Source organism: Lichenostomus cassidix, chromosome 2 (assembly GCF_008360975.1).
Source record: "Lichenostomus cassidix isolate B80296 chromosome 2, HeHo_3.0, whole genome shotgun sequence".
In the NCBI taxonomy this organism is placed as follows: domain Eukaryota; kingdom Metazoa; phylum Chordata; class Aves; order Passeriformes; family Meliphagidae; genus Lichenostomus; species Lichenostomus cassidix.
The window spans coordinates 89,885,266-89,899,893 of NC_139482.1; the positions used below are offsets into that span (position 1 = coordinate 89,885,266).

General features: G+C 41.5%; 1 protein-coding gene across 1 annotated transcript in view; it reads left to right on the forward strand.

The window, feature by feature from the left end:
• Positions 1–6,323: 6,323 nt before the first annotated feature.
• Positions 6,324–14,628, forward strand: part of GALNT12 (polypeptide N-acetylgalactosaminyltransferase 12) — a 46,023-nt gene continuing 37,718 nt past the window's right edge. The window contains exon 1 of the mRNA XM_085052321.1: positions 6,324–6,814. Within this exon, the coding sequence (XP_084908447.1) occupies positions 6,435–6,814 (380 nt within the window). The 5' untranslated portion in view covers positions 6,324–6,434. The remainder of the gene's footprint in view (positions 6,815–14,628) is intronic.

Sequence of the window (14,628 nt, forward strand, 5' to 3'; positions counted from 1 at the left end):
CGGGGTCATGGCAACAGGACTTTGCTATGGGGCATACTCCTCACCTGACACAAAAATCCCTTTTTCTTGCGTCACAACGTGACTTCCTACAGCCTGGCGTGGTCTCTCTGCCAGCCCCACTCCACTCACGAGATAATCAGCCTTTACTTGCACCATCCTACTTTGTGCTTCCTTTAGCTCCAAACCGGTCTCTACCTCCAATGAGATGCAGGATTCAAAGTTCAGTCTTTTCCCCTACAAACACCTGTTTCTTACTTCCAGATAGCACTAATTAGTCTTTCAGTTTAAAATCTTTGCGCATAAAGTGTGTATTTCTTGTGTGTCTTCAGTTTCAGCCCCCCAGGAAATCATGAAATCTTTTCTGGGTTACACTGATTTACAACATCTAAAGCAAGGTAAAAAAATGAAGAAAATTCTTGAACTTTGTCACTTAAGAATATCATGTTGTATTCCTGTGAGTTCAGGCAGTAATTTTGTATGAAAATCAGTGACTTCAAGCAGGACAGGGCACTTGTATCAGGGTGGAGGGTTTGCAGATGAGAAGACTAGGAAAACTTCTAAGGAGTACAGTAAAACCACCGAATGCTGCTAAAATGAAGCAATCCTCTGTTTTTAGTCAGTGGCATCCTTATCTTCCAAGTATACAGCTTTTTGGCTCTAATAAACTTGTGTATCCAGATTGCCAGACCATCATGGCAAAGGGCCAAACAAGTTCCACTTGGAGAAAGTCTACAGCAAAAAAGAGTCTTGGCTGCTCTTATGGATGCTTTTCCTTTTAGAAAGTACAAGTCATAGTAAAGAAAAAAATTGCATTTTTATCATTACGGAAGTAATAGAACAACTTCCTGGACAGGGCACTTATTCAGTGATACTTCTTTCATTGTAGAGAGCATGAGTTAACTAATGTAAAGTATTTAAATATGTACTGTATACACTTAGGTTAAATAATTTCCTAAAGCATAATGAAGCTTACAGTGGCCATCATGAGAGGGGAGATGCAAGGCTAGGGAGACCTTTGGTCCAGCCGATACAGCCTGCAGCCATGCTTACACTACAACAGTATGAGGAGCTTGCCATTGTCAATACAGCTGGATGGTGCAATTCACTCTTTGCAAGATTTCAGAGCCTGGAAAAAGGGAATAGCATACATGATTAATGCAATACATTATTCATTATTAAAGAAAACTGGGTCATACTTTCCATATCAAAGTGCATGCTTGGGTATAGTCAAATTAGTGACAGGATCACTCCAGTTTATCTTTGAGATAAGCTACTGAACATGTTGATCCTACAAATTTATGTTATGTAGCTGATGATTATGCTATCAATTTCTACTAATGGCTTGAAACTCCAGACAGAGCTATCATGAATTTAATTAGGAACCTAACAGCAAAAGATACAACACTTCTTTTCAGAAGCTTATAAGACATAGGAAATATTTGCTGGGTTTTAAAAAATGAGACAGAAAATTATTTGTCCTGAATTCTGCTGCTGTCATCTGATGGTCATTACTATCTTCAGCTGACATTCTAGGCATGTATACTGGTATGATCACTCAGGGATTTCTGTCACTGATTGAGAATCAAGGCAAGGAAAAATGATCAAATTTCTTCTGAAGTTAGTAAACTGCTATGGAATATTCTTCTGGATGATGCAATACCAAACTCTTTGAAAAATATAGGACTTGGTTTCTTCACCAATGAAACAACCTAAGCCTCTCAAACTGTTCATTAGGGTAAGATAACAGAGAAAACTTAGGTTGGAAGATAGGATGAGACAAAACAAAACCAAGATTCTCACGTGCAGATTGTGTGTTAGTTGTTCAAAAGATTTGTCCAAACTGCATCTTCTTTGTCCAGTCAGTGTAAAATGCATTGCTTTTGACAGAAATTCCTTCACGTCAGTCCTGTTTCAGTTTGTATAGGTCAATATTAGATTGCTCCAAGGTTAAAATAGTTTTAAATGACAGAAAAAACCCTGATGAATGAAAAAATCACTTTCAAATAAAGGAGGTGAGAAAAGTCCAAGGAATAGAACAGGCCCACCAAAAAGTGCAGAACAGATAAGGCAAGAGCAAACATGGAAAGTCAATATTTGTGAAACTTTTCTAACATAAGTCTCCACTGCTAATGATCTCAAAACACCAGCAGGGAAATATAAGCTTTATTGGTGCTATTCATCATAAAATGTGACATAAAAGAGATAAACTTAGAGTCATTGTTCTACAAGACTCAGAAGTCATCATTTACCAAACAAAGCCTAGGAAACCATTAGAGCATGTAATGCACCTTTGGAACTAGTAAAGTAAGTATAATATGGCAAATATGCAATGATGTAGAACTACAGATTGGCCAAGTAATGACAAAAAATTCTGTTGCTCTTACAGAATGTAATATATCTGGATATATACCGTGACACATGAGCAAATTTCTACCTCATATATAATTCATGATCATGTAATATGGAAGACTGTAAAATTGCCATCATAATCAAAAGCATCTCAGAAATATAAAAATGCAAGTAGTCAAGCAGTCTGTTCCAAAGAAATCCATAAAACCAGAAACAGCTGACTCACTCATAATCTGCATTACCAAAATCTGGGGATGGTGGTATCTCAAATCCCCAAGTATGATGACATTTTTTCATGGATATTCAAGGAGTAAAAGGCTTATTTTCTACTGTAAAATCTTACTGATGGGAATCACAAGAAAGTCATACTTCTGAGAAAAAGAAAACTGTAATTTTTACTATGTCTTTTGTGTGAAGACCCTTTTATCTGCCTTAATGAAAAGGCAGACACGTATATTAGAAATACCATTACAGAAAAAAAATGCTTCCCCAGTATCACTGGAATCACATATGTTAACTGCAGTCGTTTCAGGCATAGAAACAGAAACAACTTTGAAAAAATTACTAAAAACCAAATGGTAGTAAGTGGCTTCAGTGTAGGATGACAAAGATTAATTTCACAACATAATATCTGTTTGACTTTGTTCAAATTTTAAATAATGGTCTTCATCTTGTCTATTATAACCAGCTGCTATAACCTTATGAGGAATTTACTTAATTTATATGTTTCACAATATGCCAGCCATAGTTCTGACAAACTTTCAAAAAGTATTTGCGACTCAGTATTTTAATTCACTGTGTCTTCACAAGGCTGTATGAAAGATCAGTCAGGTTTCCAACAAAACATACCTTCATTAGAATGTCATATCATACCATACTTTGTGGGCAGACCTGCGGTTTTGTTCAAATATTTTCTGCTAAGCTTCCTGGCCTCAGTTTCCTTTATGTACATTATCTCTTCCACTGCCTGCAGTTCATGCTTGCTATTTAGCTTAAAAGAACAAGTATATGCCAGCAATACATACCTACATCAAGTAAATATAGTGGTCAATGCCTTTAACATTCATATTCTGTTTGTCTTTATGCTATCCTGGCTTGTATGTGACCTTTTAAGCAAGGCATTTTGTGTGTATGTGTATATTTATGTTATATTACATTGTATTATGTACACATATGGATGTACATATGCATCTACATGTGCACATATATGTACTACAGAGATCTGCAAACTGCTACAGCTGAGGTCTTGCCCAAGTAATCCACTGAATGCCACCTCATTTTACTGACACATCACTAGGAGAACTGCACATCATTCATCAGTCTGATAGAAGATCCCCGAAATAGCCGACAGTTTCCATCTCACTCATCAGGTCTGGGGTTTTAACCTGTTTTATTTTCAGGGTTCTTCCTCTCATCTTAATTCCTGAATCTCTCTGCCTCTGCACTATGCACCCAAGGCCTACTCTTTAAAACAGGGTTTCTGCTGAAGCTCCGAGGACCCTCTGGCACAGACCTGCACTGGCAAAACAGGGTGTGGCTCATTCCGTGTTTTGCATGTGCTATGCAGCTGTCTCAAATAAAGAGACTTTCAATGCAAACACATTAATTAAAAAAGTCCTTGGCAGTGTAGTACAATGGGCTCAATAATAATTTTTAAATATTTGTGTTAACAAAGGAGAAAAAGAGCAGTCAAGGTGGCAACTGGGGGGGGGGGGGGATGGGCTGTTTCAGGGCAGTTCTATTTTATGCACCTTTAAAAAAATGGTGAACAATGATCCCATAGATCCAAAGCTATCTCCAGTGGGTATGTTTTATAATTTGAATTAATCCTCCTCTCCTTAAGCAAATTTCCTATTTGTGTCCAAAGTATTTGTACATCATGTTCCTATCATGTTCTTCTGATAATTTTTTTCTCTTTTTTTAGAATATGTAAGCACTGGCTGTTTCTAAAACTAGTAACTTTATTCTGAAATACATTATCTGATCATTTATTTTTACTCTAAAAGTGTGAATTCAGAGAACAGGAAGCTCTTCAACTTATTAAAAAATGCAGCCTTTATCAGCTGATACTTCTTCCCATTCCATTTCCATTTTAGATTTTTGCTTTGTTTTTACTGAAAACACAGATCTAACAAAAGAGAAAAGGAAAACTTTGAATGAGGTAAATTTTAAATATTTTTCAAAATTAAATGCCTCTATTTTTTTCTGTAATGTACATGTCACACTAAAAATAAGAGTTCTTTTTAATGATTATACATGTGTCAAACAGTTCATCTTAACTTACCTCTGTAGGTGTTTGATCTATGTTAACTATTCCTTCAATAAGCTCACATATTTTAAGTGAGCTAAATATTGCCTGCAATTCAAATATATTTCAGAAAGGAATAGATACCCTTAATTTCAGCTACTACATTCACTACAATGTGAATTCTTATGGACAATTACATATTGTTGCGGTTAGTCTTCTTCTCTTAGTGCTTTTTGAAAGGTTTAGTTAATATTTTTATTTAATCAGAAAGAGCTCATAGCTGTATGCTGTGACTCTTTGTGATGAAATTTTTTCCCTTCCTCAGTGTTAGTTTCATTTACTCCTCAGTAGCGCTGGTGAGCACCACCCAGTGCTGTGTACAGGGCTGAAGTCCATCTGTAGGGATGACCAGACTCCACTGCTGGGTTGATCTTGACAGGCCTCCAACAGCAGGGGATGTTGCAGTGAACAGTCCCTTTGTAAAATGCGTGGAGCAAATGACACCTCAAAAACAGTTTCAGCTCCCTGCTGAATGGGAGAGAGAAACTGTATTCAGTTGTGTTACATTTACATTAAAGCATTTCAAATGCAAAATCAGGAATTCTCATGTAATCTCACAGCCTCCAGATCACAAATTTAGACAGATGGGCTGCATCCTGTTAGGGGCTGAAGTAAAAAAAAAGCAGTATGGATATATTCTTGAGTATGATGCAAATCTGAAAGTTTTGACTAGTGCTACTGCTGGGTTTTCGCCCCATAATTCTGTCAAGCCTTAGAATGGACTTCCCATTATCTCGATAATAACCTTGGGATTTTCACTAGTCTTTCACTAGATTTCTCTCTCTGAGGCTACATTGGTTGATATCTTCAACCAAGAACACTCCTTTCTCTAGCAAAAGAGCTTGTTGTTAATGCCCATAGCTTCTTAGCCCATGTTCTACTCCACTTCTGAACCACATGCTATTCTAGAGGCAGCAGAATGGATGAAGCCTGGTGGCGTATCAATTTGTTTCCTTCAGCCTCCTAAGCTCCTCAGTACTGTCCCTCCCTTGCTGTCCTGCAGCTCTGTATAATTCTGTCCGTAGACAGCAAGCCTTGGCGCTGTCCCAGTCACTTCCAATGGCCAAAGCAGCTTGCAGAGGTCCTGGCAGCTCTGCGCCAGCCGAACTTCCTTCCCCTTGCTAGGGGGTACCCCCGCATATCTGCCATGCTTATGAAGGTCCCTCAAGCTTCAGGGTGACCAAATCAGCTTTCGCTTGAAGGGTGACAGCAAGTGTGCAAAGGGAATACGCCTTCCTCCCTCCTCCCCATATCCCAGATGTGGGTGACTCGGCAGAACCGGGATGACCTCCGCTCCCTCCCTGCCCCGAGATGGGTCAGGACCGGTATTGGTTACACCGGTTGTGTCCCCAGGGTGAACGCGGAGCAGGCTGGAGCCGTGTGCCTTCCTGGGGTGCTGAAACCCTCGGGGGGCCAAGCAGCCTTCCTACCACCAGGAAACCCAGGGGCATCGTTCCCTCGGGAGGTGGCTGGCGGGCGGCAGGGGCGCTGCCGCCCTGGAGGACAGGCGGGGCGGGTCCCCTGCCCGGGGGTACCGCTCCCCGCCCCGCAGCAACACCCGTGCCCAGCTCTTCCGCGCCGCGCCCCTCCGGGCTGGCCGGCGGCGGGGCGGGGAGGAGGGAGGAGCCGGCGGCGGAGGAGCCGGGCTGGCTTCCTGGCGGGGCAGCCAGCGGCGGGCGGGTGCGGCGGCGTGGGCGGGTCCGTGAGAACTTCGCTGAGAGTGCCCGGGGCGGAGGCGCGCCCGTGTCCGTGAGAGGGCAGCCGCCGCCCGCTCGGCATGGCCGGCCGCCTCGGCCGCGGGATGTGCTGGGGCAAGCGGGGCCGGGGCTGCCGGGGCGAGGGAGCACTGCTCGCCCTGGGGCTGGTGGCCGCCCTCGGCTTCCTCGTGTGGCGGCACGGCCCGCCGCCCCGCCACGCCGCCCGCCGCGCCCCGCCGCAGCCGCCGTCCCCCGACGCCGAGCTGCTGCGCCGGCCGGTGTACGCGAAGCCGGCTCTGGACCCGGGGGCGCTGGGGGAGCTGGGCCGGGCGGTGCGGCTGGAGCTGAGCCCGGACGAGAAGCGCCGCCAGGAGGAGAGCATCCGCCGGCACCAGATCAACATCTACCTGAGCGACCGCATCTCGCTGCACCGCCGCCTGCCCGAGCGCTGGCACCCGCTGTGAGTAGCGCCGGGGGCAGGTGGGGCCGGGGCGGAGGAGCCGCGAGTGCCGCTGCTGTGGTTCACAGAGCCGCTCCGCCAAACCGGAGTGTCTGCTGGCAGCGGGCAGCGCGGGGTACTCGTGTCTCTCTCGGGCGCCTCTCGCTCAGGAGCGTGGAGGCTTTTGGAAACTTCCCCATCCAGATGCTCTCGGACCACAAAGTTCGCTCTCAAAGTTAAGATCGTTGCTGACTTTGCCTGGCTGCAGCACCTACACAAGACAGCACAAAGTCGCGTGTTGGTGGTGGGTATGCAGGTCTGTTGTTTTACACCGAAGCCCTCGTAGTGTGGTTTCAGTCCTAAAGCAACGAAGCGCTGCCGCGTTTCTCCTGCTGCTGTCCCCTCCTGTTGCTGCTGCTGTCCCCTGGGTAAGTCACCATAGGCAGCGGCATTCTTTTCCAGTCACTCCCAGCTTTACGAATGTTACGCTTCCTAGACTTCAGCTGTGCATTGTATTCAAATGCCTTAAGACACACAGTTTAAAGGAGATTGTTTTATCAGCAGTTTTACCAGGAGCTGGCTAGAAACGCTGCTAGCAGAGGTGTGTAATCGTATCCTCGGGCGGGACTGTGCTTGATCCGGCATGGCATCAAGTTACTGGGACAAGTTACATTTACAGTCACGACACTAGTGACAGATGATGGCATAGGCAATTGTAAACGAAGGATTAGATACTGTTTGATGAGGTGGCTCTAGTTTACAGGTTCAGTGCAGCTGTGAAGCCAGCGTGGCACAACAGGTCTGACTGTTCTGCCCTTACTCAAACACTCTGTGTGGTACCATCTTGGGCTCTCCCGTGACTGAGCTGCCGGCTGGTGAGAGTGACGGACTAGCCAGTTCTGAGTGTGTGCTAGCCACCATAGGGGACGACATGGAGCCATGGCTGCTACTGACTCCTCACAGCCCTCTCTGATGGTACACGTGAGCTTGGCTTCAGCCAGTTTATTTCAGTGCAAATGGTTTGTACGATATGGTGGCAAAGAGCTATGGAGAAAGCAGAGCTCTGGCTCTTCTGTGCATTCACTTCATACCAGTGTGCTCTCCTCGGTATTTCACCGACTCTACTTGTAAGTGCTGAATCTAAAACATGAATCTTACTATGGCTTTCAAAAAGCTGCTGTGCAAATGCAAGGCCTTCTCATCATAAGTTTAAGCTTGACACTAGGCTTATTTTGCTTAGTTATTGTTCTCCTTTTATAAGCAGTCTGTAGGCCGTAGGTCAAAAAGGACCATTTTGGTTTCATTTCCATGGGAAGAATTAAATCATTTCAATGAATTAATTTGGACTTCTGCCATTTCTCTATGACAGGATGTTAGAAGAAATGGAAGGTCACAGTTGTTGAACAGGGGACATTATAGATGCGTGTGGGTGACTATTCTAGAAATGAAAATAATTTGAATAGGTGGATAGATTTTGCTACAACAGCAGACCCTTTTTAGATTTGAATATATGGATGCTGAAATGACAAAATATATCCAAACCAAAAGAATCACTAAGTGTCAGTAACATAATCTCAAAGATAATTGCCTTCTGAAGCTTGGGCTGTATTGTACTGTTGTATCTGCTGGCAGGTGCTTCATGCCTTTGTGCACAGTTAAATCTAAATTATGGCAGAAATGTCACAGAGCATCTCTCAAACTCACACAGCAAATGTAAAAAAAACTTCCCCAAAGGAAATTTTGCAGTGAAGTTTTTAACTCCTTCTCTAAAGAAGGACGACCATATAAGAGTCCAAAGGAAAAAAAATTGAAAAAGGTATCACAAGCACAAAGCAATAGAAAATTCATTGCACTTCATTCCAAGATTGGAGTGAATACAGTTTGAAATGTCAAATCTAGGGAAAATCTTACATTTTTTTGTTTTTTTTTTTTGTTTGTTTGTTTTTTTTAAGGTGGGTAGTGTTTGACCATTTATGATCTTTAATGAACATTTTGGTGATGAGTGAGGCTACAGTGGTGGGAAATAAGTAGTTAGAGTAGATGGCAACTAGTCTTCAGCTGTTCACCAAAATGATGCAAAGGCTAGATTTTAGGAGTGATCAGTGAAAAAATGTTGGTACCCAAAGACCAGAAGGTGACAAATGCGCCATTTTTTTAGTGGAATCACAGAGGACAACCAGAGAACTGTGTGCTGGCAAGCCTTGGATCTTTTCCAGGCATGTTATTTACAAACTGTGGTAAGGGAAAGAATTAGTAACAGATGGGTAGGTGTGATCTGCTGAGAAGGTCAACAAGGCTTTTGTCAAGGATGACGTGTCTCACAAACCTATTTGAGTTCTTTGAAGGTTGTAATTATATGGATAAAGAAGTGTGTTGTTACTTGATGAGATCCTTAAACAACTGTGAAATAAGGTGGAAATTCCTTGCATTTATTTATAACTGAGTAGAAGCTGTGAAGCATTTTTTTCTGGCTTTTTGTTTGTTTATTTGGGTTTTTAGTTTGTTTGGGGGTTTTGTGGGTTTTTTGTTTGTTTGTTTGTTTGTTTTGCTTTGTGTTTTTGTTTGTTTTAAACAGTGCAGAGTCACTGATAAAGTCCCACAGAAATCTGTGTTGGACCCAATGCTGTTCAGCTTACAGCATGGCCTTCATAAAGAAGTGGCTAATTTACAGGTCTTCAGCCTGAAAGGCAGGTGGGCTGCTGAAAGGGTACCTCCTGCAGGGCTGCTGCAATACATGGTTGATGCATGAAAGTGGATAAAACAAATTCTGCCACCTCTCTGTTCCAAAAATCCATTTACTGTAAAGCATAAGAAACACCATCAACTAGAAAATTTAAATCAAATATTCAGGAGATATTGACAGATACTATGCTTGGAGACTCTATTCTGGGCTATGGCCTTTTGGTCTGTTTCAGCATATTATTGTGTGTGTGGAGACAAGTCTGGAAATTTTAGATACCAATAAAATGGGAGAATAAAATCAGTTTAATGTGTTATGCAAAATGATTGCACAAGGTGTTGCTTTATCAGAAGCTGGTGCCAAAAAATGTTTTCCTAGTGCGGCAGGTTGTACATCCTGGACCTGGTATGGGAACAGAAATGTGGCAGATATTTGCTAATACCTATGTCTGGTAATACTGTGCAGGAAGAGAAGAATAGTTTGGCTAAAATTACTCTCTCAAATAATGTATTGATTGATGATATTTGACTATGAATCCAGGATTCATTTCAAATTTAGATCTTTCTCCTACTAACATATACCCGGCAGACAAAATATTCAGGAAATCTTTATTCCTTCTTGTTCCCCCCACCTCAACATGCTTTTTTTGATGACTGATCCTGTTTCTATTGACCCACAGACCCAAAGAACTCAACAACTACTATTGTTTCATTTAGACAGTTTCTGCTTCCTTTAACTGTCTGAGCTTGAGATCAGCAACTGATAATGTGTTTCATCATACAAGAACTCTTCAGTTTTATTGAAAGTATACAAATAAATATAACAATCCATAAAAATGTTCATTTGGAAAAATCTTATGGATAAGAATGTAAGTTACTAAACGATGACACAGTTTGTACAGGGCTAGAAGTGAAGTAAGCCATAAGGTCAGAGAAGGATAGAGGTTGGTAGAGAACTTTGGGGTGTCTAGTCCAACCTCCAAGTCTCCAAAGATGGAGATTCAACAGCCTTTGAACACCTCTTTCAAGGCTACATCACTGCCACAGTGATTTCTTTTTCTTTTTTTTTCTCTGATCATAATGTTGTCGGCATAGCCCAGCTTGTCTTCCCGACATTTACCCTTCATTTCATACTTACCCTTCATTTCTTACCCTTCATTTCAATACTCATAAAGAAAGCAACAATTATAGGAGGTTTAAAACCAACAAGTGTCCTCTGTCAGACCTTGACTTACTCAGGGCCCTGTTGGGGCAGATGCCCTGTAAGTGTGATGTGACGAGCTCTGGGCCATGGGGTTTGGCTGCTGCTGCTGCTCTGCCTTCCTCCCCCTGCAACAGCACATCTGCATCCTGTCCTGTGGGACTTCTTGTTGTGTGCTTGTTTTACAGGACTGTAGGACTAGGCAGACAACTGATACATTCTAGCCTTTTACAGCTTATCACAATATGTAAGAAATACATTTCCAGTTTTTCTATTTGGGTTCTTATAGATTAAGGGCTGTTTTCAAGCATTATTCCTGATTTTAGACCTTCTACCTTCTTTTTTTTTTTTTTTTTTTTTTTTCTTTCTTTCTTTCTTTCTGTTTTACTCACAGTAGGGATGGATTGCTCCCTTATTTTGGGGATGGTTTCTGTAAAATAACACAAACTGCCTTTTGGCTGACTCTTGGTACAAAAGGAACAAGTCAGGAATAGGCACTTCTGTGCCGATTTAGCATTTCGTGTTGTGTCTTTTATGGTGGAAGCCTGATTCAGCCCTTGGGGCTCATTTTACTTGTGATCACAAAGAAATGGATTTTTAATTCTTTCCTGTCTTTCCTTAACTGGGAAAATTATTTTAAGTAGCCACAAAAGCCCCCAAAATTTTGAATGGGGTCTGCAAAATATTTTTCAGCTATTAAAAAAAAAAAGCTTTAGAGGTTCATTCTTTAATTCTAGGTAATTTTCTGTGTTTTGGAGAGAGAGATTCTTTATATAATTTTTGTATATGTATGATTTTATGTATATGTTTAAGTATTTATGTATATATCTTTTAAGAGTCTTTGTATAGATAGCTAGATATATACAAATGCCTAAATTCCTCTGTCACCATAATTAATACCTACAATATTATTTATTTTGGGGGAATATTATGTTTGACTTTGGTGTAAAAATCTTGTGCTAAGATGTTTCAGACTTTCAAAACTGTTTTTCCTGTTTGTTCCCGTATTTGAATTTGATTCTTTCAGAGTCTTGCATTCTTCTATGGTTTATTTTGTTTTCCGGGCTATTAATACTAAATTATACCAGGATATTAATCTGGTAGTATCTTGCTAGCAAGTTCCCAAAATAAGCTTTGATAGTAGGTTTTGGTTTCTTTTCTGCTCCAAAAATCACAGCTACTCCTGCCAGCAGTTTTAACCTGACCCTGTTCTGGAAAAAGGCACAGCAGCTGAGTGTTTCCTCCTCAGCCCCCAGTGACTGTCTGACTTCACTCTGGAGCTTCTCTTTCATCTCTTACCTAAGGGCGAAACAACTGCAGTGACTTTTTTTTTTTTTTTGCAGCCCATATAGGAAATTTGAACTCTTTGAAGAGGTGAGCTGCAGCAGCCTGACCTTGCTGGCAAATCCCTTCCCTCTAAACATATACCTGACGGTGCACCTTGTGCCCAGAGCTGGCTTTGGCATGGGTATTCCCATGCTTTGTGTCTGATCAGGAGACACAGCACACTACTTCTTACAAGCAAAAGGCTTTGCATTAAATTGTTAAAGCTGTACTTGGTAAAGCAGTTTTGTAACGCTGTGATCATTTCTTTGGTGTTGGTATTTTTTGGTTTGATTTCTGAGCTTTTGTGAAATATGTAATTGGTTACTAGTAACTGTATTAATCATAATACCTTTTAGTCATTACTTTAGTGTTAGTTGGCAGGATTTCTTGCATATATAAACAGGCTTTAGACCTTCAAAGCAGTGTTTCTCTAGGACATTTCATTCTTTCCTTATACAGTAAGTGGGGTAAAAATAATTCTTCACTATGATTGTGTTTTTGTGTTTGTTTGTTTTTAATGAGAAGGCTTGTGTTTTATAGTACTGCAAAATGAAGCAATGCTTCCACTTTTGCTTTGATATTTAGGATATTTTGCTATTTTTGTTTTCTGTCTTCTGTAAAAATGTGTCACTTTTCTTTGTCATTATGCTTTTAACAATCCCCAGCAAATATTTTCCAGAAGAACTCACATGATTATTTTTTAACCATTTTTCTTTCCAGCTTTTGGTAGACTTACTGAACTTCCTTTGACATCTAAATTAGTGCTTGGTTTCAGCTGATTTAGTTTTTAAATTGACAAAGTTCCCAGATCTGTGATTGATAGTAAGCAAAAATTGATTTTTTTTTTTAAATTCAAAAAGTGCTTTTACCTGTAAACCATTATCTATAAGGATCAGGTGCATCCACACCTCACTTATAGTGATGGATACAATAACTTCTTTGAGTTATTACTTTGCAAAATGTTTTTTCTTGTCCTCAATCAAATTACTCTCACTAAAGTAAGTTTTTGCATGCATGTGTAGGAAATAGTATGTCTCTGTGCAAAGGTCAAGTGCATCTCACTATCTTAGATGAAAATCGAAAACACTTGAGCAAAGTAAAATAACAGTCAAGTGAGTTTCTCCACTGTCACATACAGAATTTCCTTCTCATCTGCACATACAGAATCTCGGTCAGCTAGGAGCTTCTGTAGTCTTTCTCTAACAATTTGGAATTAGATGGCCCTATGGATTTCCTAAATTTGTGGCTTTTATGATACAGATTTAGTCAGTTCTCATACTTGGTCTTTTTAGACATTTTTTTCTTAATGTGTTTTTAGTCTCTCTTAAACAGATCTGCTTTCTGTGCCCACCTCCCCCCCCACAACTTCTTAACAAATATTTTCTTCTGTTACAGTCTTACTGTCTTTCTTCTTTGCTTCTCACAATGTTTGTATATGAGGAAGCACAGCCCTTTATTATCTGAAATCTTAAGAAGGCTTTTGGCCCTCTGTCTTGTCAAGACCTTCTTGTCTTTGGGAGAATCATTCTATAGAACATTAAATAACCTGGAAAACTCCTTCACAGTATGGCCAGCCTCTGTTTCCAGAGACTTGATCGTATCATGGTGTTGTAGACTGTACAGGGCTGCTCTCTCTTTAACATGGTTTGTTCCAGCAGATATAATTTAGGGAGCATTTAGCCAGCCTGCTGGGCTGGGACAGGTGGTGGGGAAGTGCAGACCATCATCCTGAATTCACCTTCTTAAATGTTCCAGCCTTGGCCCTAATAATCAGGCCATTATGGCAGTTATCAGCAACTTGCTGCAATTTGCTTTGCTAATCACACCAAGACACACCTTCTGTAAACATATTGCACCTTTTGCTGCAATAGCTGAACACACATGGCTTGTGTAGGTGTGTAAAACTAGGTGGAGCCTCTCCATGCTCCGACGAAAGCATGTCTTCTTCTGCTTCTTTCTTTTTCTAAAAAAAAAAAAAAAGAGAAAATCCCTGAACTGACAGTTGGTTCAAGGTAGTTTTACATGAGAAAATAAATCTGGCATGAAAAGTTGGGTAGTTTTTGGAGGAGATAAGAATAATGTGGTTTATCATATCCTTCATTTCCACTGGAAATGTTGCACTTCTGTTTCCCAGGCTTTGGGTGGTGTTGCTTTTGGCTCGCATGCTGGATTTTATCCATAGGTTGCTCTCCCCCAGGGAGGGGTGAGGAGAGGATGTTCAACTCTGTTTTCAGCCTGGAGTAAGGGACATAGCCTTGGTGACTCTGTGGGTTGGCTTAGAAACCCGTGCTGCCACCTGTGTCATGCTACAGGCCTTGGGATGCTTGTGGATGGATGTGCAGAACCCCAAGCTGCTGCTTGGCCAAAAGTAGAAAAGGGGATAGAAGAACCCAGTACAGCTGTGTCCTCTGCCATGGCTTTGGGAAGGTGGGAGAAGGAGATGTTTTCTCTTGGGTGAAGATACCTAGCAGATTCCAGAGTCCACATTGCTGCCTCTGCTGTTTATGGAGTGGGAATGACGATGGTGAAACTAGATTGAGATGCCCATGGATGCTGCTGTTCATCCCTATCAGCCTTGTTTACTCAGAGCCTACAAAATGCAAAATGCCACATTTGAGCCCACCTCTTA